The 23,075-nt window shown below is 38.7% G+C and overlaps 1 protein-coding gene across 1 annotated transcript in view; it reads left to right on the top strand.

The window, feature by feature from the left end:
* The first annotated feature begins 2,135 nt into the window (after positions 1 to 2,135).
* The window catches only part of LOC145469969 (leucine-rich PPR motif-containing protein, mitochondrial-like), a 53,712-nt gene continuing 32,772 nt past the window's right edge, over positions 2,136 to 23,075 (top strand). The window contains exons 1-11 of the mRNA XM_081453795.1: positions 2,136 to 2,922; positions 5,260 to 5,385; positions 7,666 to 7,787; positions 9,582 to 9,640; positions 9,910 to 9,996; positions 11,838 to 11,876; positions 12,732 to 12,819; positions 14,238 to 14,342; positions 15,198 to 15,237; positions 16,245 to 16,396; positions 17,728 to 17,833. Of these exons, the coding sequence (XP_081309921.1) occupies positions 2,568 to 2,922; positions 5,260 to 5,385; positions 7,666 to 7,787; positions 9,582 to 9,640; positions 9,910 to 9,996; positions 11,838 to 11,876; positions 12,732 to 12,819; positions 14,238 to 14,342; positions 15,198 to 15,237; positions 16,245 to 16,396; positions 17,728 to 17,833 (1,279 nt within the window). The 5' untranslated portion in view covers positions 2,136 to 2,567. The remainder of the gene's footprint in view (positions 2,923 to 5,259; positions 5,386 to 7,665; positions 7,788 to 9,581; positions 9,641 to 9,909; positions 9,997 to 11,837; positions 11,877 to 12,731; positions 12,820 to 14,237; positions 14,343 to 15,197; positions 15,238 to 16,244; positions 16,397 to 17,727; positions 17,834 to 23,075) is intronic.

Here is a 23,075-nt window from a genome sequence, read left to right as displayed (position 1 = left end):
GTTTTAAAAGAATTGGTTCAAGAAGCTAGAGTTGCTCTTGTCTGCGCCTAGATCAACTCTTAATGGAACCCAAAGGCTGAGAAACACGTCGGGGTTTTCCTTTGTTCGACTACATTCAAAAGTTACAGAGAATGACAAATCGCCTTTGACTTGTAACTCTTCAAGTTGTCCCCGTCCAACGAAAAAAAAGATTTTTGCTCCAGGAAGCATCAATTAGCTGTCAATCAGTAAGAAAGTTCTTCTTACCATAGACAACGACTTTGTCCATTTTTTGGCTCCTTCTGAATTTTTTCCTGGCTGAAATCCCAGCTTATTTTTCACAGCGAAAAATGAAAATTGAAAATTTTTCCCCTCTTAAAATACTGGCGCGTACGCAGTAACCCATGCTCAAAACTAACCTCATGTGATGTTTTTTTCTTTCACTTCGTGTTTCTTCTGTCTTGTTTCTCCAACCTCGTCCCCAGGGGCCCATTTCTCGAAAGCCCCGGTATCTTTTCGGGCCTGAAAAGCCATATTTAGTTAATCGGTATTCAAAGACAGAGAGGTGTATACCACTGAAACTTCTTGTATGAAGAGAACCTCAGTTCGCATTACATGTAAGAAGTGCTGCTAATCGCCTTGCTGATCTATTGTCTCGGTGGCATTTAAACCTCCAGTTTCAAAAAGAATTTCATGCTAAGACCGCTAGTTTGGACATGCAAGATGTAACAGTGCCTTCTTCCTACTTTCAAGTGGTTGATTGCTTGTAGTTTTCTCCACAGATCCCGCTTTGTCACAGTTATCAAGGGATCTCAAGAAATCTCGTAAAGCAGCTTACGCGGCAGGAACTAGCAGAAATCATCGAACTCAATGGAGAACTTATCTTTGTTTTACTATACATTTTAAGTTAGTTTTCTTACCAGCCTCAGTACAAACCATATGTTTGTTTTGTCAATTTCTTAGTCGGTCTTTAACACCTCCTTCCATTAGGAATTATTTGAGCGGAATTATGTTATTTCATCTTATGTTGGGATTTTCGTTTCCCGATCTTTCTGCGTATGAGCTTCACGTCACTCGTCGAGGTATTGAGCGGTTGGCACAACATATATCGCCCTCAGCGTACCCCCCCCCCCCCCTCACATTACCCCTCAACTCCTGCACACTCTTGTGTCTTGCGGGGTTGATTTTCACCCCTCGGATGCCACCTTTTCGTGTGCCTTTCTCTTCGCCTTTTTCCTCTTCGCGCGTATCTCTAACCTTTTTCCTGACTCCTTGGGGGCTTCTTGTGTTGAGGATTATAAGCGTATTGATCGTGGACATTATGGTTTATGTGTTCAGTTTACCTGGTCTAAGACCTGATTCAATTAGGTCAGCAGGTTTTAGAATTACCTTTAGTTCGAGTTCCTAACTCTCCACTTTGTCCGGTCCGTATGTTTTATCTTATGTGTGAGCTTGCTCCTGGTCCTGCTTCTGCCCCCCCCCCCCCCTCCCCCCTTTTTGTCGTCCCCTCTCGTTCAGGCAGGTTGCGACCAGTTCTTAAGAGTAAGTTTGTTTCCGTTTTGCGTAAACGGTTGCAGTCCGCTGGGGTTCCTCGGCCTCATTTGTTTCGTGGTCACTCTTTTCGTCGAGGAGGGACTTCTTGGGCCTTCTCTTCCAGTATTCCCGGGGAACTTACTCAGGTTTTTGGGGACTGGCGTTTGGATGCGTACAAATGTTATCTCGATGTCTCCATGCCTCTTAAGCTTCGGGCATCTCAAGGTATGGTTGCACGCCTCGCGCAATTTGAGACGTAGATTGTTTGGCTGTTTTGTGGCGGGCAGAGAGGTTTTACTCTTTAGCTTTCGTTTATTCATCTCCTTCTGGGGAGATCGTGAGTTTAATAAAACCTCTCTCCGTGCCAAACAATTGGTGTCTCAGTTTCATTTGTGTGGTGCTTGTTTTCGAGGGGAATTGTGTTATTTTGGGGAACTCAAAATAGTTAGTTTCCCGAGCTTAACAGAGTGGGTCACATGATGTAGATCTCGTATTTCAAGGGCTTCAGTGGCTCATTTTCACCTTGTTCATGTTCGGTTCACGCGCCTTTTATTTCGTTCAGTATTTTGTACCCACCCACCCCTCCCTCTGGACGGCAGAGGTTTAACTGTTTATCTTTCGTTTATTGATCTCCTTCTGGGGAGATCGTGAGTTTAATAAAGCCTCTCTCCGTGCCAAACAATTGGTGTCTCAGTTTCATTTGTGTAGTGCTTGTTTTCGAGGGGAATTAGAAAATATGAATAAAACAGCTCTGTGGAAAAAAAGTTTGAGATTTAGCTACGGCTTTTCGGGTGAGAAACGTTTTCGGGACCTTCGGGAGACAAGCTCCAGGGCGTTCTCGTCGACGATTTTCAAAATGGCGGCTCGTCGGGAGAAGATCTAAATCCAGGTCTTCTCCTGACGAGCCGCCATTTTGAAAATCGTCGAGGTTTCTCAAGACCGCTGAAAAGGAAAGAAATAATAGGAAAAGAATGAAGACAGAAGGAAAAGAAGGGAATGATGAAATCTGACAAACGAGGGACACCAGGTTACCAAGCTCCACATGTGTTACGAACATGGCGGCTCTTCTACGTTACGGAGCTGCGAGATCATGGAGACTTTTGACAGCTTGCACGGTACGAAATCTTTCGATTTACCAACGAAACTCGCCGGCTCTTTACCAAGAGAATATCTTGAAAGCATGCACACCCAGTGTTAATTCCTCAAGGTGTTTAACTTACGAAACTTTGGCGAATGAAGCTACCGAAAATACTACAGAGGTCGGAGCTGCGGCCGCGGACTCCCAAATTGCACGTAAGGAAACGGGCTCCGGTCTGGGGCACTATCACTACGAGAGAAATGTAAAGCAACTGGGAACAATTTTCACGAGGCACCTCCTTCTTCGAACATTCAACGAAATTCTTAAACGAGGTAAAGTTCCGTGACAGTTTTCTTACATAATATTTTTATTGGTCTCTTGATTTTCTCCCCAAGTTGGCAGCTTGAAGTATGGACTACATGTATGTTTCATTTCGTACTTGAGATCGGTATTTCTGTTCACATGCAAAGTCGCTCGTAGAACTGTCCCTCCTTTTTTTCAAACATCGCACATCCTATGGCCGATAGAGGCATTAAAACCTTATGTAACACGTGAACTAAGCTTATCTTAATTTAACCTATTAAAAATCCATTAATTTCTTCTTGCCCTTTACATTTTTATAGCATTCAAGATGTTAGATTTCAGGTAGTTAAGTAAGTTGCCTTTGACCAAAACTTGCTTTTGACCAAATATTAAATTCTCCCAGCTTCAATCATACAAACTGTTTGAAACAAGTAAGGAGAATTTAGAGTCATACTTTGGACAGTGAGTTTAGGGAACTGGAACTAAATTTCTGTAGATTTTTTTTCAAAATAAAGTACATGTAAAGGCAAGGATACATGTATTCCTTGAAAATGGAGCAAATGAAAGATGGCATCAGTTGTTATGCCATGTCTACTCCCCAAAAATTGTCACAACATATACGTTACAGCATGCAAAGAAAGCTGTGTGCGATAGCCATTAACATGGACACAGCCTGAAAACATCAATGGAAAACTGGACATGCGTACTCTAAAATAGGATGGATACATTTCATGTAGAGCAGTAGCATATCATTCGATGGGACCTTAGCGCACTTGAGCTGTTTTAGGAAATACAGGGCTGCTGTGTTGCAGCCTTTTTGCAAAATTAATAGATTCAACATGGGTGTTCCACTTGAGGTTATCTGAAACTACAACTCCCAATAGCTTTGCTTATTGTTTAGAGTAACAGAGTTAACATAAAAAGTTAAATAACAAACTTGTACATAGTACAACTGTAGTTTAACTGCCAAGAGTAACTTAGTTTCTTTTTATTAACTCTTATTTAAATTCATCAATGATCAATGAGCTCTGGAATGGTGCCTGAAAGGATGGTGGAACCCTAGAGCAAACTAAACCGAGTGCATAGGGTATCCATGACAACCCTGTGAGCAGCAACCACCAGGCACTGTCACACTGAAAAAACAGTGGAAACACAGGATACTTACCACACACTTACCCTCAAGCCAACGAGGGATGGGTGGCTAGGAGAAAAGCTTGACTAGCACTGTCCAGCAGCAAAAAAAATAATAAAAAAATAAAAATTAATAACGTGGAATGGTTTGACATGCAAAGCCAAGCTGTAAAATCCAGGCACCTCTGCACAAATCCCTCGGCCACTGTGCTGAACTCACCCTGAGGGAGACTGCTTGCCAGCAATCTTGTTTTGTGTTTAACTTAGCCTAAATTATTTTTAGCCACATTTAGTTGACTTATTTATTAAGGTTGCTGAAGACAGTTTTTGATACCTGTGTTTCATTCACCTTTTTCTCTAAAACCCTTGATTCCTCAGTCGTCAAAAATGGCAGCAAGCAAGTTAACAACACAAACTTTGTTTTTTTTTGTGGTTAAGCTGACGTATGTACTGTTGCCATGGCAACATGAATTAATATAAACAGGCCTTTTAAATCGGTTTTGTTTATTTGCAGAAAATCTAGTCATTATATTTTCTTTATAATTTGCATGCAACAAGCTTGTAACGATTCTCACAAGTTAACACCATTTTGCTAATAATTTAACAGAGAGATCTTTAATTATCCCTTGTTGAAGGTTCACTGGAATATCTAGAATTTCCTTTGGTAAAGTTCAATTATTTTCAATACTCCGGTTACTTATATCCTAAAGTATTTTTGTTCCAAATTTCGTGAAATTCTAATGAGTGGTTCTCGAGAAATAGGCGTAATTTCGAGAGTGTAATTTTTCATTCAATCGCAATTTTTTGATTTACTACACATGCGCTGCATTTAACTCGGTTCTTTAGGTAAGAAATAAAAAGCTGAGAATTTCTGGGTTCTTTGCATCGTTACCTTTTCTAACATATCTTTGTAATAAAAGACTAAAGCCATCAATACACTGCGTTCAGTTATAGAGAAAAATAGCACAGATAGTGCGGGTGTTAAGTAAATAAAATGATCGCTCTATTGATGGCATGTTTGTTTTTTGTAATCCTTGTGCGCGCGCTGCATCAGCAAAAGTGCGCACGAAAACTGTGTTCGGCCACCTTAATATATTGATTGACTGATTGATTTATACAAGTGAATTTTTAGTTCTGAATTTTAAGTTGCATGATCATTGCTAGACTGGTATAGATTAGGCAGTGAAATAGCATTGCTGTACTTGTAAATCATGATCACTATTTTTTCTCTTTAGAGGGTCAACTAACATCCTTACAAGCCTATCAAACTCTACGGAATTGTGGCACAGACTTGATCTTTGAAAGTCCAAAAAGACGAATTGAGTTAGCACATTATTTTTGGGACAGAATTCTTGAGTTAGGTAACTATGAAAAAACAGTTGTTTCTAATCACTGTTTATACTCTGTGTTCATGTAAATGTTATTTGTTATGTTACTTGTAATGGTCCCAGGGGTAGGGAATCCCATACAAAATGGACAGGGCTGCTCATTGTTCCTCTCAGGGGTAAAATAAGGTGGCTTTGGTACAATGTACCTCTTTGGGTGTGTAGCCTCTAAAGGTCCAAAATGGGAGCTTTTACGGTACCTTTTAGGGTATTGACCCCAAAGAAATATGACAGCAGATAATAATTATGTTGTTTTAGAATTGGTACTTCTTAGGGGTTTGTGTTTTTGTTTGTTTCTTGCTGTAATATATATATGTCTGGATTTATGAAAATGGTGTTAAAGACTGAATCAAGTGTTTTTTGATTTATTTGTTTTTTTGATTTTTTTTTCCTGCTTTCACTATGACAACAGCTTGTAAATCTTATCTAGCATGAAATGTGGAAACTCCTTGCCACATGTTTCATTAATTTAGGTATTTTTTTCATTATTTATCGACCACCCCCCCCCCCCCCCAACCCCCTTTTCAATTTGTGTGAAGGTTAGCCCAGGCTACACTCGTCTGAATTCAGTTCACGCAGTGACTCTGACAAGGAGCGACCGATTAGCGTTCTGTATTTGCTGTCTAAAGGAAGTCTGCCCGAAGACATCATTAAGTCCAATGAAGGCCCAAGTCTAACGATTTGCTAGTAAGCGTTGTCCATTATCATACATGAGGCAGGCCTGAGGAGATGTGTAAACTGTACAGGTCGCATTAAGTCCTGTAAGAGTAGGCCATTTGCCCTGCGGCGATAATGTTGTGCTTGCTTTAGACAGCAAAACTCTTTAGCCACATCGATTTAGGGCTTAGACGTGCAATGGAATAGACATTTCTAGCTGCTGTTGGCGTCATTTGCTCTGAACTTTGATGTAGCTAAAGACTTAGAAAAAAAATCTGTTAAAATCTGGATGTGCCATTCCGTACTCAACAAAATTGAAGTACATCCAGGACATTGCTATTTGTGAGCAAAACATGGCCACGAGGAGAGAGAAGAACATGAGTTCAAGCGCTCATCGTGAGTAGAATTTCCTTGTTTTATCAATTTTAGACGTTCTCGGCTTAGCTAACTATCAGAACTGTCTGTGATTCGCTAGCACGGAAGAAATTTATTTGTGTGGTTTCTGGGCGATAATTGACGTAACGACAACATGTTCAGTGTTCGCTTACTGCTAACTATGGCCTAGTTTGTTTGAAGTTCAATTGATTCTCGATGTAGGAAGCTCTTGTTCAGTCCATTTAGGACGATGCAGGCCTTTAGAAAGCGATAGATCAGCTCTCCGCCGCAGTTTTGATATCTGTACGTTCGTGTTGATCTAGACTCCAATTTTCATGTTGAAAGCACTCTTCATTAAATTGTACAATTCATGATTCAACGAAAAGACGGTGAATTTAGTCTTCCTGGCCTCAAAAGGCATACAGGAGAGTTATTTGCTGTTATTTGAGCTACAATAAGCCTCGTGGAAAGCTAGCTCTAGGACAGAATTGTATCAAGGTTATTAGTGACAAGTCAAATTCTATGGCTATGTTTTTGCAAATCCGGTCAGATATTGAAATGAAATGTCACGTAACGGCTACTTTTTGGCTGAAATATAGAGGTGAATAACTGATTCCACTGCTTACCATGCTCTTGTTAGTGTGATTGACTAATTTAACCCAGAGTAAAGGCATAGTGAGGTCATTTAGGTGAAATCACAGAGGTTGAGCCTGTCTAAATTAGTGCCGCGGCGAATCAAATGATCAATTTAAGCGCTAATTTAGCTTTGTTTGGCTCGTTGGACTCATTTGCAGCGACTTCAAAGGCTTGTATAGGCATGGTCTGGACTCTATTAAGAGTACACAAGGTAGATAGCACTCTCGGTACGACATGGCCATATTTATGTACATTTTCTAACCGATTTTCCAAAAACATGCACGCTATTTTGGTGCAAAGTCTTTAACACGGTTTTCATAAATTCAGACATATATATATCTGCATGAAAATTGTCCCCTACATGTATTACATTGCCAAGCATTTGTAAGTTTCATCATGTTGGCTAGGTTTAGAGTCATCAGATTATTTGTGTATACAAATTACATGTCCGGTATACAAATTACATGTCCGGCCAAAAATAATAGAGATCTGAGTGAACACATTATGAAGACACATTTTAGTGAGTTGACAGTGTTCATGTAATACAATACACCTATTTCTTGATTTTCCTTTTCTGCTTCGATACAGGTATTCAACCCGATGTTACACTGTACAATGGTCTTTTGTCTGTGTACATTCAGAACAATTACAAATTTAATCCTCTCGAGGTTCTGGAGCAAATGCAGGAGAAGAAGGTGAAACCCAACAGGGTAAGGTGAACCTTCATGTTAGGACTTTGTGTTGATGTATCATTTAATCTGACATCAAAGCTCCATTTGATGAAAGTTAAAAAGCAGTGCTTTTTACTGGACATACATTTTACTCTAACCTGTCATCCACGGACTTAAACGTGATGTAAATTAAGCCACCTTGTGCAGCACAATAAACAGTACCATGTGAAAGCACTGCTCAATACTGTGTCTTTCATTTAAATGGTAACACTTAGGATTTCCTTCACAGAATTAAAAGTTAGAACCACCTTGTACATCATAATAAACAGTGCCACATGAAAGTACTGCTCAATAGCTTTCATTTAAATGGCCACACACAGGATTTCCTTTACAGACTCTAAAGTTAGAACCACCTTGTACATCATAATAAACAGTGCCACATGAAAGTACTGCTCATGATCAATAGCTTTCATATAAATGGCCATGCACTAGGGTTTCTGTCACATATTTAAAAGTTAGAACCACCTTGTCCAGGATAATAAACAGTACCACATGAAAGTACTGCTCAGCATCTTTCATTGAAATGGCCATGCACTAGGGTTTCCATGACAGATTTAAAAGGTAGAACCACCTTGCACAGCAGAATAAATAGCACCGCATGAAAGTATTTGAATGGTCACACACTAAGATTCACAGACTTAAAAGTTAGAGCCACCTTGTACCACAGTGAGAGTAGCCCTGGCAAGAACCACTAGTGCCTTTGAATGGTCGCACTAGAGTTTCATCTATGAAACCTAACAGTCTTTTACTCAACATGGCTAAACAGATCACACACTATTTAACTTCAGAATTTTGCTAAAATGCACTGGCTTGTTTTGGTTGTTTTTTCCTACAAATACCTGTATCTAAAACAAAAATAAAAATACCGTAAATCATTGAATTAGCACCCAAGACGCTTATTTCAAATTTAGGATAAGACGGGGGACATTTATTCAACTTAATCAAGGGGGGAGCTCATTTAATTTTTCCAAAATCGTGATCAGATACGATCAGGTTTTTTTTTTAATAATAATTATATACATGTATGTGTCAGTCCCTCAGAAGTCTATCAGAAGAATCTTGTCTCTCTTAAAGAACTATGTAATATAACCCCTTTGGCCAATCTAGGCATGCTGCACGAGGTTGGCTCGGCTTTAGCCAATTAATCATCAGATCTTCACTACCATCCATTGCGATGGTCAATTCGCGGTGCTTGAATGAGTCAACGATCACTTGCTCATGATTGGTCATGACCAAAACTATACATCCTTTATTGTCTCAGCACTCTTCCCTAAAACAAGGAGAGGAGAGGGGGCGCTTATTCAAGGGGAGGCGTGGTTTTTTAAATTTTGGTCTATAGGAGGGGCGCTTATTCAAAGGGGGTGCTTATTTTAGGGTAGGTGCTAATTCAAGGATTAACGGTACCGTAGATGCATTTCCTAGAAAGCAACTAAAGCATTCAGTTGTATGCATGCACTGCATTTTACAACATATACATGTACATGTAACACACTGCTTTGTTTTAAAAAGAGAAACAGCTTAATTGTGGCATCAAACAAAATAAAATTATGATCAATGTAGATGTATTTGCACCACATTTGTTTCTTATTATTTTCATGTGGGTGCTTCCGTAAAACAACAGGAAAGAAAAACTGTGTTCAGCCAGCTTAATGGAATGTAATGCTGCCACAGGGCTCTGTACAATAATTGTTATACTTGTGATGCTTATAATAAAACTTTGTGTTATTTTGTACAGAAAGCTGTAAGTGTCTAATATTTCTCTGTTTCTTATAGACAACATTGTTACTGCTGATGCAGGGATATGCTGAACAAGGAGATGTCGCAGGAGCATTGTAAGTGTTCTTCAAAACTCTTGGCTTAAATGGCACTTACAAAAGTGCTACTTTTTCATTCAAAAGAAGTTGTCAAAAGACTTTTTTAATTTCAACATTTGTTATACAAGGTAGATCCAGTTAATTAGTAACCCAGCCTTGTAATTTCAAATCTCATGCTCATAACTTCAAATTACTCACACAATTACTTCCTGAACTGTACTCCATTCAGTCCTATTACTATTACTAAATTTATGTGCCTCATGTTATGTTCTGATTGATTCATACAGTAAAATTCTAGAGTTCATTAAAGCTGCCAACATGCCACTCACTGAACAAGTGTTTGCAGCTCTTGTCACAGCTTACGGTGCAAATGGGTAAGTAGTCCATGTACGTAATGATACACATGAAGATATTTTAATAATTTTAATTATTAAAAATTGAATCATTGGATAATGCAATTCAAGTGTTTTCATTGGCTTAACCATCATGGTACATGAGCCATTGTACAGTACCGATCAGAAGAAACCTAACAGGGAACACTTGACCGAACGCGTTCTGTTTCTGTTCCACACACGTTCCCGTTCCCGTTCTGTATCTGTTCCATATCCATTCTGTATCCGCTCCGTTCCTGTTCTGTATCCATTCTGTGCTGTTCTGTTCCTGTTCTGTTAGCGTTCCATCGGTAAGTGTTCTTGGAACTCGTTCAGAGGAACGAGGTTTCTGAGAACTCATTTACAAGATTAGCGACACTCATTTGCATTTCATAAAATGGGTTAAAACTGTTGCCTTTATGCGAGAATAGGGACAGTAAACTTAAATTTTCATGGTGAAAATATGAGTCCAGTTACTCGCAAAATATGGGAAGATGGTATTGTAACTTCAAGGCCAGTTTATAGTAAGTCTTTTTCCGAAGCGATACAAAGTAACCGGTAATTTGTGTGATTGCCTGAGGAAAGGAAGAAGTAAACCAGCTTGCCAAGCACTTTTAACGCCATCGATGAAAAAATGCAAGCAAAAGACGAACATTCGGCTCTTGCATTTACATGAATACTTTTAGTGAGATTTAACGTTGAAGTATTGGCAAAAACTGTTCGGTGAATGCGGCAGAAACTTGGCTGCAGGACGCAAGCAGTGCGAAGTATTGACAAAAAGCTGAAGTGAGCATTTTGTGATACTTTCACTGATGTTATTTTCACAGGCAAATTTTCAGTTAAGACTGAACGTTAGCCTCGCCGATCCTTCCGCAAAGTTGGTGAACAACTTAACACTGTAATAAAGTTTTGTTTCTCTTAACAAGGAAACCATTCAATCCCAGTCTAACTCGACTCGTCCATCCACTTCCTTATTTGGACATAAGTTGAGCTTGTTGACAATAACAAAATGGCCACAATGAAGACGAAATGGACAAGAAGATGCAGGGAAGATGCTTACTTAGTTAGTGCAAAAAGAAACAAAAAAAAGACATAAGTTGATTCGTTCTGTCATTTTCTCAAGATCGCCGGGCTGGACAAAAATTGAACGAACATGTATTTTAAGTTACATCGTTTTCAAATCCTTGAAAAGCACTCTGATAGCGTAACTTACTAGCATGTGTTCTGAAGAAAGCGTTCTCTTATAGTTTGCATTCTGGAGAACGCTTTTTTCCATTTTTGTGATTCCTAACCATTCCATATCCGTTCCATTTCCGTTCGGTATCCATTCTGTACCCATTCTGTATCTGTTTAATGCCTGTTCTGTTCACGTTCCTTTATCCGTTCTGTATCCGTTCCATTCTCAATCACAAACGCGTTCCCTGTTAGGTATCTTCTGATCGGTACTGTAACAGGAAATCCCATGTGTGTATTCAAATGCAATATTCAGGGTTTGGACAGGTTTTGCTCGTGCCATCACTATGTTAACAGCTCGTGCTAGTTCTGTGTTTCTTTGGAGTTATAGAAACACGATTTTTAACCAATTAGCCCACATATTTTCTTAGGACTGTTTTCTAATCTGTTTTAACATCTTTTGCGAGGGATTGTATTCTGTACTAAGCTACTGTACATGTGCACTATACCAGGAGTACTGCAGTCTTTTCATAGTTCAAAGAGGTCTCGTTAGGGTCTCAATCTCTCTTTGCCTTTGGGCAAGAATTAAAAGCCTATGGAGCTTAACTTTACAAAAGAAAACCTGTGGTTAATTTAGATGCTAATCATTGTGGTTAATTTGCCGTCTTCAGAGATCCTGAGAGTGCCAAGGGTGTGTTTGACCTTATGAGGTATGCGTATGTTCTATCAAATGGTGAATATGTTAGTGGCAAAAAACTTTGGACAATTCCAACTTCAGACAAAAAAGTGTGCGAAAATGGCAAACTGATGTCATGCTTGATAAATGAAAATGCAGTGTTGGTTGACAAACGACGCCAAGTACTGTACCACATGATTTGTGCTATTTTTTCACATCTTCTAAATATGAAACTATCCAAAGTATATTATATATACTTTCCATCAATAAATTTAAAGTATTGAAAATGGATTTATCATCGCATTTATACACACAACTTGAGCAATTGGGAAATTAGAGCCTGAATGCAAGCGTGAACTTTTTTCAGGCTTTAATTTCACAACTACTCAAGACAGGTTGTGTGTGCATAACTGCAAAGATCAATCATGTCTTCATATCTTTCTCCTCGGTTCAAATATATGATCTTTCATAATTATATTCACTTCCAATGAAAGTACTGCAGTTGTAGTTTTTAACAAAACCACTCTTGAATGTTTCTACAAGAATTTAGTTAATGGAAGATGTACACTGTACAATGTAGATTTCACTTTGCATTTACCAAAGGACACATACTGAAAAATAATTTGAAAACCACTGTCTGAAAGGCTTCAACATTCATTCCACTCATTCAGTGAGTGAGAAAATGAAAAATATATATATATCTTGGGAGCCAGGCTGGCACAAAGTGTGAAAACTTAGTCGGCAGTGAAAAAAATCCAGTCACATTGGAGACCCCAATGATTACAACGTTGAGCTCTGTAACAGAAAATTTCATCGTGAATTTTAATCCACATGCTTTCTTTTGGAATGTTTTTTCAATTTACATTTTTCTTAATTTTTTTTTCCTCAGGGAAAATGGTTTTGAGCCAGATTTGGACAGTTATGGTGCACTGTTAATTGTTTATGGTGAAGCTGGAAACTTGGAGGCCATAGTGAAGGTTTTTATCATCTAAATGAATCAAACATTGGTTGATATTATCATGTACATGCTTGACAGAGATAGACTTCACATGTGCATTACCTGATTTACAATGGTCAAGACAATAAAGCAAATAAATAATAAAAACAACAGTGCTGATAATACATCAAGCCCTAGCCAAACAGACTTGCACACAGACACAAGTCGAGAACTTTCAGTCTACTTGCAAATCTGTTTGGCCAGGCCTTGCGTGCACTTGTGTTGACTTACAATGACTTGTGCTCACTTTGATCAAGACCAAATTTGCATCAACACAAAATTTTCACGGTTTGGCCACCCAACCCATTCATTGTTATACCAACCTACGTGTATTAGCCAATGAAATAAAGATATGTCTGCCTTGAAATGGGTTTTTTGGCGACTTGTATGAACTTGCAAGGAAACTTGTGAGTCCGTTTGGCCATCCAGTACAAAGGTGTATGCAAATTCAACTTGCGGCTACTTGCATGCTCGTTTGGCCAGGGCTTTAAAGAGTTTTTATCAAATGAAAACAGAGGTACATGTAGGTATGTTGTACTTGAAGTCAAGAATCTCTTCACTTAGGTGTGCTTCCTTCTGCCTGCTTGTCTGGCTTGACAATTGTTTCAAGGAGTTTTAAAAAAGTGTCTATGAAGTAACAAATAATTGCAGCTTCTTATTTGAAAGCCTTTTAAAAATAAAGAGGACTAGCATTTCTTCTTTTTGGAATATCTCCTTTCATTTTATTGATATATATGTTTTTGTATTATGTAAATGAGGAAAGTAAATGGTTCCACTAAAACAGTAAAATACTGAATCAAGTCAGAATATCTGTAGAAATATTGGCGCGGTGTTCCAACCTGACACCAGAAATGTACAGAATTATGTACATCATAAAAGACACAGAATGACACCTGTTGTGCCATTGATGACCGCAACACTCTTCACTCCAGACTCTTTCTCTCAAAAACCAATTTTTTATTCCCATTTGCAACTCTTAAAGTGAGGCAGAAAGTTCTACTCAGAACACACATGGTGCCCATATTGTCTTAGCTCTCCTCATTAGATTGTTGGGAATGGAAGACAAAAAAGACAAAAACTGGGAATTTCAGTCTTATTAAAACAGGATCAGCGACAAAACTGTGATCATGGCAGTAACACAAAGGGTGTCATTTTGTCATTTCAATCATTTCAAGATATTTTCTTGTTACATTTCCTTCCTCTCTTCAAGAGAAACAAGAATAGAGCAAAACAAAAAAATCACTTCAACTATCTAGTTTGTGCGGTTGCCCTTAGTAATAAGTAAAAAACAATAATAATAATAAACAAATAATGTTATTAATGATTATTATTCTGTGGCAGATAGCAAAGACTGGCTCTATAAGACTATTATTCACAGAATTACTTCTCTCTCCATAGACAATCGACGAAATGCAAGAAAAGCATGTTTACCCAAACAGGAAACTATATTTGGCCTTGATGGATGTGTTGTCAAAACGTGGACACACTTCAGTGATTGTAGAGGTATTTATTCCTGGCATGCATGATAAAACAGCTTTCAATTGAGTGTCATACACTGGTATAACCCAAACCAAACCAATTACTTACCAGTTAGATCACTCAGCCAATCTCAATTGCAATAAGACCACTGAAACCAAAACCAAAGTAATTGCCTGATTAATTACATTCAACACTCAGTTGAAAACTGTCCTGTGTTTAGTACTGAAGTTATTCTGTTCCAGTGATAGGGAACTCTCTGGTCTTAGTATTGTTAACTTTCTTAAATCTCTCATTTTACTATTCACCCAACAAAAACACCCTAGCTAGGAACAGCATATGGACCTTTTAGTCAAGAAAATAACTTTGCAAGAAGTCATTCTGAAACCTGCCACAAAAAAATGCATTTCAATGGTTGGTTGAGAAAAATTAAAGGCTGGAGTTTCGATGCATTTAATGCAATAAGGAGATCACCTGTGAAGAAAATGCATCCTTCACAGAGCTCAGGGAAAATGACCCATTTGTTGTCCATAAATGTTATAGTTAAGGACTTCAGACATTTTCTTTCAATTGTCTACTCATGTTGCAGAGCACATTTTACATGTTAGTAATATAACACTAGGGTGCAAAGAAGCTTGCCCCTCATGATATCCTGCATGTCCAAAAGTCCTTGGGACACCTAGCTTACACTGTGGGCTGAAACACAAAATAGATGTCTTCCTACTCTTGCTACGAAATGATTTCTAAGAGTTTTATCTAGTTATTATTATTACTGGCCAATGAAAAGGAAGAAACAATGTATAGTACATTACTGATAATTATACTGGAGAGGATGTTATTGAAAAGTGCAGCAAAAGTATTTTTTTGTCAATTTTATTTAAGCTCCTTCGAAAACCTGTTGTGAAGAGCCTTGTAATAGGAGGTAGGTATAATTGACTAGAATTAATTATGTTGACCATTAATTTGCTAGTACCCACTTACTGCTGAACGGATAGAGATAAAGTGAGATTTATAGGTAGTGATGTGCATAAGAACACAACCTGAATTAATAATTAACGCCCAGGTCGCCAGTGGAGGGAAGGTGCCTACGAAGCCCGGGGGCTGCAACCGCAGTCACATCCCCAAGGCGCTAGAACACCAGACTGGCCTGCCCAACCCGCAACCAAGCCACGAGCCCTCCGCGCTAAGCCCCCTACAGGCACCCGTCACACTCAAGCCAGACGGCAATGGTGGAAAATAAATGAATAAATAAATAAATAAGTAAATAAATAAATAAATAAATAAATAAATAAATAAAATAAAATGCTGAAAAGAAAGGGGGGATAGGGAGGGAACGCCGAGAACCACTAAACTATAATTCAATCCACAACGCCACACTAACAGAGCGATGAACACATTGCAAGCACATGGGACGACAACACATGTACTAACCAAATATACCGCTGGACAATGTCAGCCCCAGGGCTCTCACGACCATATGACTGTTGCAAACGCTACAGAAACGCACCAAACGCTAAACAAACGCTAACAGATGGCCAAGGCACTAACAAACGCCTACAAAAACGCTACAGACTGGCTCCTGGTCATAAACTATGTAAAATTTCATTGAACTATATCAGACGCTACAAAACACACCAAACGCTAACCAAACGCTCACAGACGGCCAAGACACTGACAACCGCCTATAAAAACGCAACTGACCAGACTAGCTCCTAGTCGTTAACTATGTTAAATTCCATTTAACTATATTTAAAATTACATTATGAATTATATTTGGAAAGGTAGTGCTAGTAATTTGAATCCATATCAGACATTTAAACGTTTTCATTTTCTTGTTACATTGCTTATCATTGTTTTACTGTCTTGGATTTGATCTTAGTTCTAATAAGTAAATGAAAATCTTTTGTTTGACATGTACTGTTTACTTAGGCTTGGAAAAACTAATGATGACAGTTGCTAATCGCGGTGAGCTCAACACTGCATTCTTGTTGCTTGGTCATTTGTCAGAAACAGCAGCAAATCCAGATAATCCTCATAAAAATGAATCTAAGTTGCTCAAACATGTCATCCTCTCCGGGCAGGTTAGTACACTACCCCTTGATATTTAAGTTCAGAATAAATGATTGACACATGTCAAATTTCTTCAGCGTCTTGCCTATTACTACTGTACTCTGGTGTGAGACAAGCCAGGAACTTTTGTAACAGTTCATTCTATACTTTTTGGATTGACATTTCAAGAACTGTTCTTTAACAACTATTCCTTAAGCATGTATTGGGTTTCTAAAAAAAGTTAAAAAATAAATGAGCAATATCAGTTTTATAAAGGAAGCCACCTCAGCTTCAGCTGGTTTTCATGCAGCTCCACTATCCTGGTCGAATTGGAATTTGCAGATGTTGTTTTTCTGTGGAGGGAGGAAACCCAGAGACCCTGGAGAAAATCCCTCTGAGCAAGGCCAACAACAAACTCAACCCACTTATGGCATCGGGCCAGAATCGAACCCAGGCCACATTGGTGGGAGGCGAGCATTCTTACCACTGCACCATCCCTGCTTCCCAAATATATGAGATTATAGAATTGATAGCAAATGAAGCATGTAGCAGCTATAATAATCACACCTTGTAGTTCTCTGTGCACTTGTCCTCTTATATTATGCACTATTAAATGCAATGGTACAGAATATAATTTTCATGAGTGATGAGCTCCGTACTGTGAAGCATGTTTCAAAAAGCATCTTACTGTGTTACTCTGACATATGTTTTTTGTTCACTGATTTTGATGACACTGGAGTTTGTTTGGTTTAATTCATTATTATGGGTACATGCAGTATGTTTGCATTGTTACCATGTGAGCTTATTGTAGAATTCTGTTTGTAAGCCCTTGATTAGGTAATAGAAGTAATAATATGTCTGGAAATATCTATCAATACCACGCTAGTCAAAAGAGTAGCAATCAATGATCTGTGGGAAAATCTTTTAATGATGTGAGCATTTACATTGTAAATGTAAAAGAATGTAAAAAATGTGAAAATGTAAACCAAAAACTGACCAATTTGACTAACAATGGACGGATCGAAACCCACCAATGACTGATGACAAACTTTACACGAGTCTTTCAGCCAATACGATCATGGTTAAACTGACCAATCATGTACAACGGACCAGAGTTAAAACATCATCGACTGACAAAAACTGTTCACTTGGCTCTGAAGGTGACTTCCGCTCAGGTTGTGGAAACGTCAGTCACCAACAACAGTTCTTTTGAGAACTACCCTCACCTGGACGATCACATTATATGTACTAAATATAAATGTAACTCAGTAACTGCCGTGTCACAGAAACACGAAAACAACATACTTAAAAATAAGTGATTTATAAAGTATAATTATTTGTTTCTGTCTGATTACTACACTAGTCTCATGAAGTTGTCATGGTCGCCATTCATGAGCTGGAGAAGTTGGGTGTTTTCAGGAATGTGTATGAAGATGCTTTAGACTTGAGCTTTGGTGCAAAAAACCCAGGTAATATAGTTTAACATCGCCAAGGGTCAAGGCTAAGAGACACACAAACCAAAACAGTCTAAGATCTCCACAACACAAGGTTTATTTTCAACTCTCTTTACATTACCTATGAACACAAAGGGCTATACAGAACAAAACAAAGAGGTGCTATCCCAATTCATAAGAAAGCCTCTGTCACGGTCTAACCACAGGGAATTCTGTAAGAAACAACAATATTTGACTGTGTACAGTATTGTTCAAATGTAATGCAAGCGAAATGCGCGAATTTCGTTCTTTGTTCCCGCGACTTTTTGACGAAAGTTCGCAGTTCAAGTGAAATTTCATGGCGTATCGAGCAATAATTCACTTGAACAAAGGGCAATTTTTCTTCAAAGTTTTGTTAAGCTAAAGAAATTCGTGAGCACAAACAATAGTTCGCTAGGCAGTACACGAAATTTTGCAACGCATTGAATGGCAGTTCGGCAGCATTAGCACAATTTTCTTTTAGTGACTGATACGAACAAACTGTCATGTAACTTACAAGCGATAAATTTGTAAATATGTGCTAATAAGTTGTTTGTAAATACGTGCCAGTTTGCAGTCATCGATCACCAATTAAGGGGATAACATTTTATCTACAAGAAATATGTTACTAAAATCTTACTCACCTAAAGTTTGCAAAAGGCTTTCAAGCAGCTTCACTTGCTCAAGTTCAGCTCAGACCCAGTTTCATATGCAGAGAGTTAGAATACACTGAACCACATTATGAAGAATATGAGCTCAGTTTGTTCCACAAACAAAACAAAAACATCTCCAGTTCTGTGTACTTATGCCGCTTAAGTAAACAGTCGCAAACAATTTACGAGGGTTTTTCAATCTGAACAGACGTGCACACTCGCAAATCCAAGTGTTGTTTATTTCCGGGGGGGGGGGGGGGGGGCTGGCAGCTACTTTTGATCTCTCCGCTTTTCTGGTTCTATGATCGCCCTAGTAAAGAAATCTGTCAATCATTTGAGAACCGTAACAAGCATGCGCAAAACGCGAAAATAACACGGAAACCGAAATATGTTTCGCTGCCATATTTGTTCAGGATTTGCCTTCGATTTGATAACTTTTTATTTGCTGTTGGCAATTTTTAACGACAGCTCTGAGACAATCAGGACTAAGGGAATAAAGGACCAGCTTTGTGCTTTTTTTTCCTGGCTAGCGTGGTTGCATTCTTGGTTGCCTGGAGAGGCTTTCCTGTCTCAGGAAGAAAAAGAAGCGAAGTTTTTATTTTGCTGTGGAAACTTCAAAGTTCATTACCTTCCATCTTCACACTGACCAATTAATCTTCTCTAATTTCTATGGAAAATAGCGATGTCGAACTGTTTCATGTCTGCCATTATATATCGCAAAGCCTCCGAATGTGTAAGTCTTTAAAATATTTCTCAGCTGTTCAGAGTTGTACATTTAAACTTGAGCTTACATTAAACAAGCTTTTCTGTCTAAAGTTTTTTCCGTCTTAACCCACTGTCTTATGAAAGACTGCATTTACTTTATGATTTTCCTGTAATATTTTGAGTCTGAAGACTTTCTTTCGAGTAATTTAAGTCATGAAACTTGAAGGTGGTTGCAGATCAGTCAACAACATTGAATATAGCTACCAGTTTGCATGTCTCGATAATAGTGATAAATTATAGAGGTTTTGAAACCTCTATCCCTTACTGTTCAGTACCAATGTGAACTCGCAAATTTGAAATCATTTTTCTGCTTCTGCATATGGGACTGTCCAAAATGGACTATTTCCTAGGCACAGACTCAATGTGAACCTTCACTAGGTTGAGGTATTTCATTTACAAGTTATTGACCCATGAAAATAAAGAAAGCAGTGTCTGCTCACATGCTTTGGCATAATTTTTACAGGTGATAAGCATCAGTTTTATTTGTGTGGTGGGAGAAAGCTCTGTAATACTTCTGGATATCAAAGTAGGGTTGCATTATACTGATCTGCTGAGGGAGATAATTTATGTAATAGACTCAGGGAAGGCAAATGAGCCATGTTACCTGTAGTTGAGTGCTAGTAATGAGGTAGGCAGGTAAAATGGTCATTCATCCAGGCAACTAACTTTAACTTGGGCAAACCTGAGTGAAGAGAACCTCCACAACATTTGAAATAGGCCAATTTTGAGACTTGGCTTTAAGGCTTTCGAGAATAACAAGAAAAGACATCAAGCGCAGGGATTGGTAACAGTCATTTAGCCCCCCAAGTCTATTAGCCCCTAACCATTTAAACCCCAACCAGAAGTTGATAAGCCCCCAACCAGAAATAAAAGAACTGTATATTTCTCATTCTTTAAGCATGAGAAGGGGCTAATCGACTAGTTGGGGGCTAACTGGCTAGGAGCTAATCAAATGACCGATAGCCAAAGGATCAGGTTTGTTTTATTCCCGTATTAAGGCAAAAAGATGAGTAAGGATGTTAATGTATCAAATTTGGCCTAAAGTGTTGATTATCAGTGGCTTGTTCCTGTAATGGAGGGATAGCTGAATTAGACAATGAGGAAGACTAAAATAAAGTCAGATGAATGAAGTGTTCAATAGTACTTGTCTCAAATGACAATTCTTAGTGCAAGAGAGGAGCATTAACCCATTAATTGAAAAACTGATTGAGGGGTGGAATAAAAAATTAGTGCCACGGAAAGGGCTACAGAAGGAACAACAAAATGAGGTGGTAAAGTCAAACTTCCTGCACACTCTCCATCTCAGCGATTTGATTGGACCCATTATTTAAGCCGTTAAGTCAAGAATATCAAAACAAAAGTCTAAGGATGATTATGAAGAAACAAAAACGATCATAGACACAACTATCGTGTTGTGACCAAAGAGATGGTGATGAATTCTCAATTCTGCCGAGAGACCTATCCAGTATTCACTTTCATAAATAATGCTAGATGCTTTGCCTGAAACTGAAACAGACCTCTTGTAGTAATGTAACAGAAAAGCGCCGTAGCCACTGTACTCACTATGAAACCTGCTTTAACCCTGTCAGTTAAGTGCAAACAAAAAGGTTCACGAAGCTGTTAAGCTGTTCAAAAAAAGCAACCCTTACCATCAGCGAGTCTGGTTTACCCTGTTGATAGGAAACTGCTACAAAAAATGCTCAAATGAAATATTCATGCCTGCAATCTGGTTCACACTATGGAGTTCCCGCTCGCAGGTTTACGTTGGAATATTTATCCCCGATGCCTCAATCAAAATGGGCAACTGGAACTTTTTCTTAGATGTTTGAACGTGAAATATGCACGACGTTTACAAAACTTTACAAACACATCCCGCTCATGGAAGTCCTCCAAGTTTGTTTTCCACAATCCAGTACGTAGTCTCGCTCGGCCAAATTTCTTAACTGGGGCGATCATAGAAACTCGGTTCCAGGCCTTGCTGTTTGACCCCCCTGTTTACTTCCATCCCGAATTACCTCCATCCGAGTCCCCTCGCAGTTGGTTATTAAAGTTTCTCGAAAGCCCTGGAAAGTTTTTCGGGCCTGCAAAGCCATTTTTAGATAATCTGTACCTAAAAACTGAGAGGTGTATATGCCTGAAACTTCTCCTATGAAGAGAACCTCTGTTCATATGAAGAATATGTGAATAAAACAGTGTTGTAATCATGGTGTTTGAGATTTTGCTATGGCTTTCCAGCCGAGTGCGAAAACTTCTCAGACCTTCGAGAAACAGGCCCCTGGCCCAAGTTGTTCGAAGGCTGGATGACATTATCCACCTTTCGAACAACCCTGAACTGAGGTCACTGGGTGTTGCTTTAAGTCTTTGAACAGTTCACAATTATTTCACTCCGTTTTCGTCGCCTTAATAAAAATCATTGGGACTCTAACTTATAGGGATAAACAGATATGGGTGATTGCGACAACGATCCGTTGCCAAAATTTATTACGAGTTTCAACATTTAATATGAAAATTCAAATATTGCGGCATAACGAGAATATTACATATATCACAGTAAAACTATAGAACTGATGTGTGACCTTCTAATATTGCAACATCTTGGATGAACTGACAATAAGCGGTCTGCTGCAGAGTCCAGCCTTGCTGTTGGTGAGATCTTCATATGGTGGACGAACTCACGGCAATCCCACATTTTGCTGGCATCTTCTGAATCTGTTGACTTATAGTCTCATCCTTTTTTTCGCATCTGTTGATCTATAAATGCTTTTGCATCCACAGACAACTTTGTTGGTCTTCCCAAGCACGGTAGATTCACCATGGAGCCAGTAATTTTTAGTTTCTTGATGATTCGAGAGACGCTGGCATGGCTTACTAGTAAACCTTTGTTCTTCGATGACCTGAATATTCCAGCTGGACATCTTGCTTGTGAAGAAGCTTGACTCGAGTCCTCGTATAATTTGAAACTTAAGGCATGATGACTGACCATCGAGGTGCTTTAAAATTAATATTAAATGTAAAGTGAATGAGCAAATGATTTCTGGTCTAAGTTATATAAACACGAACGGTCGCTATGGCAGCAAACTAGCAGGGAGACAGGGGTCTGGCATGAGAAAAATCGCGTGGTTCTACAGGCTGTGAAAATGGCATTTTGGCAAGTGTATAACATAGTGATTAAGTACAATTGCATTTATTTATCGGAACTATGGTGTTTTGGGGTTTTGGATCAAGTCAAAAATTTAGCATTCCTTCTGAAATAACTAGGTGAGTTTCATAACTAACATTTCGTTGAGCTGTGATGCTATTTCGGCAGATTAATGGTTTCTTTCGTACACAATGATTGGAAAGGTCATTTGCGAACTGTGTTTTGAAAACGCTCTTGGCATGTTGATAAACAATATGATTGTCGAATTTTCGGGAGGAGCACATTATCGTTCGAAAAATCACAGCGACTTTTCGGGAGGAGCGAATTATCACTCGGAAATTTGCAGTGAATCATCGAGCAAAGTAAATTAGCGTTCAAAAGATTGCGCAGATCAAAACAATAGGTGTCACGAAAATGCGGGTAAATTTCATGGAAATATCGTTTCAAGCGAAATTTCTTTGAAAAGCCCCGAAAAGCCAGGAATTTCGTCAAAATTCGTTTGCGATACTTTTGCACAATACTGTATACAACGAAACCTTGCAGTCATAGACATGTGTGACAGTCGACACTGGTCACAAAATCCTATCCCCACTACAATACATGTTATTCAGTGTTACTGAATTAGTGTGAGGTTCATATTGGGAATACTTGTCCAGACAGTTTTATTTGAATGTGCACCAAA

The sequence above is a fragment of the Orbicella franksi genome, chromosome 15, assembly GCF_964199315.1.
Source record: "Orbicella franksi chromosome 15, jaOrbFran1.1, whole genome shotgun sequence".
NCBI classification, from domain to species: Eukaryota; Metazoa; Cnidaria; class Anthozoa; order Scleractinia; family Merulinidae; genus Orbicella; species Orbicella franksi.
The sequence above is the reverse complement of the archived record's forward strand: the minus strand, read 5'-3'. Positions and strand labels throughout refer to the sequence as shown.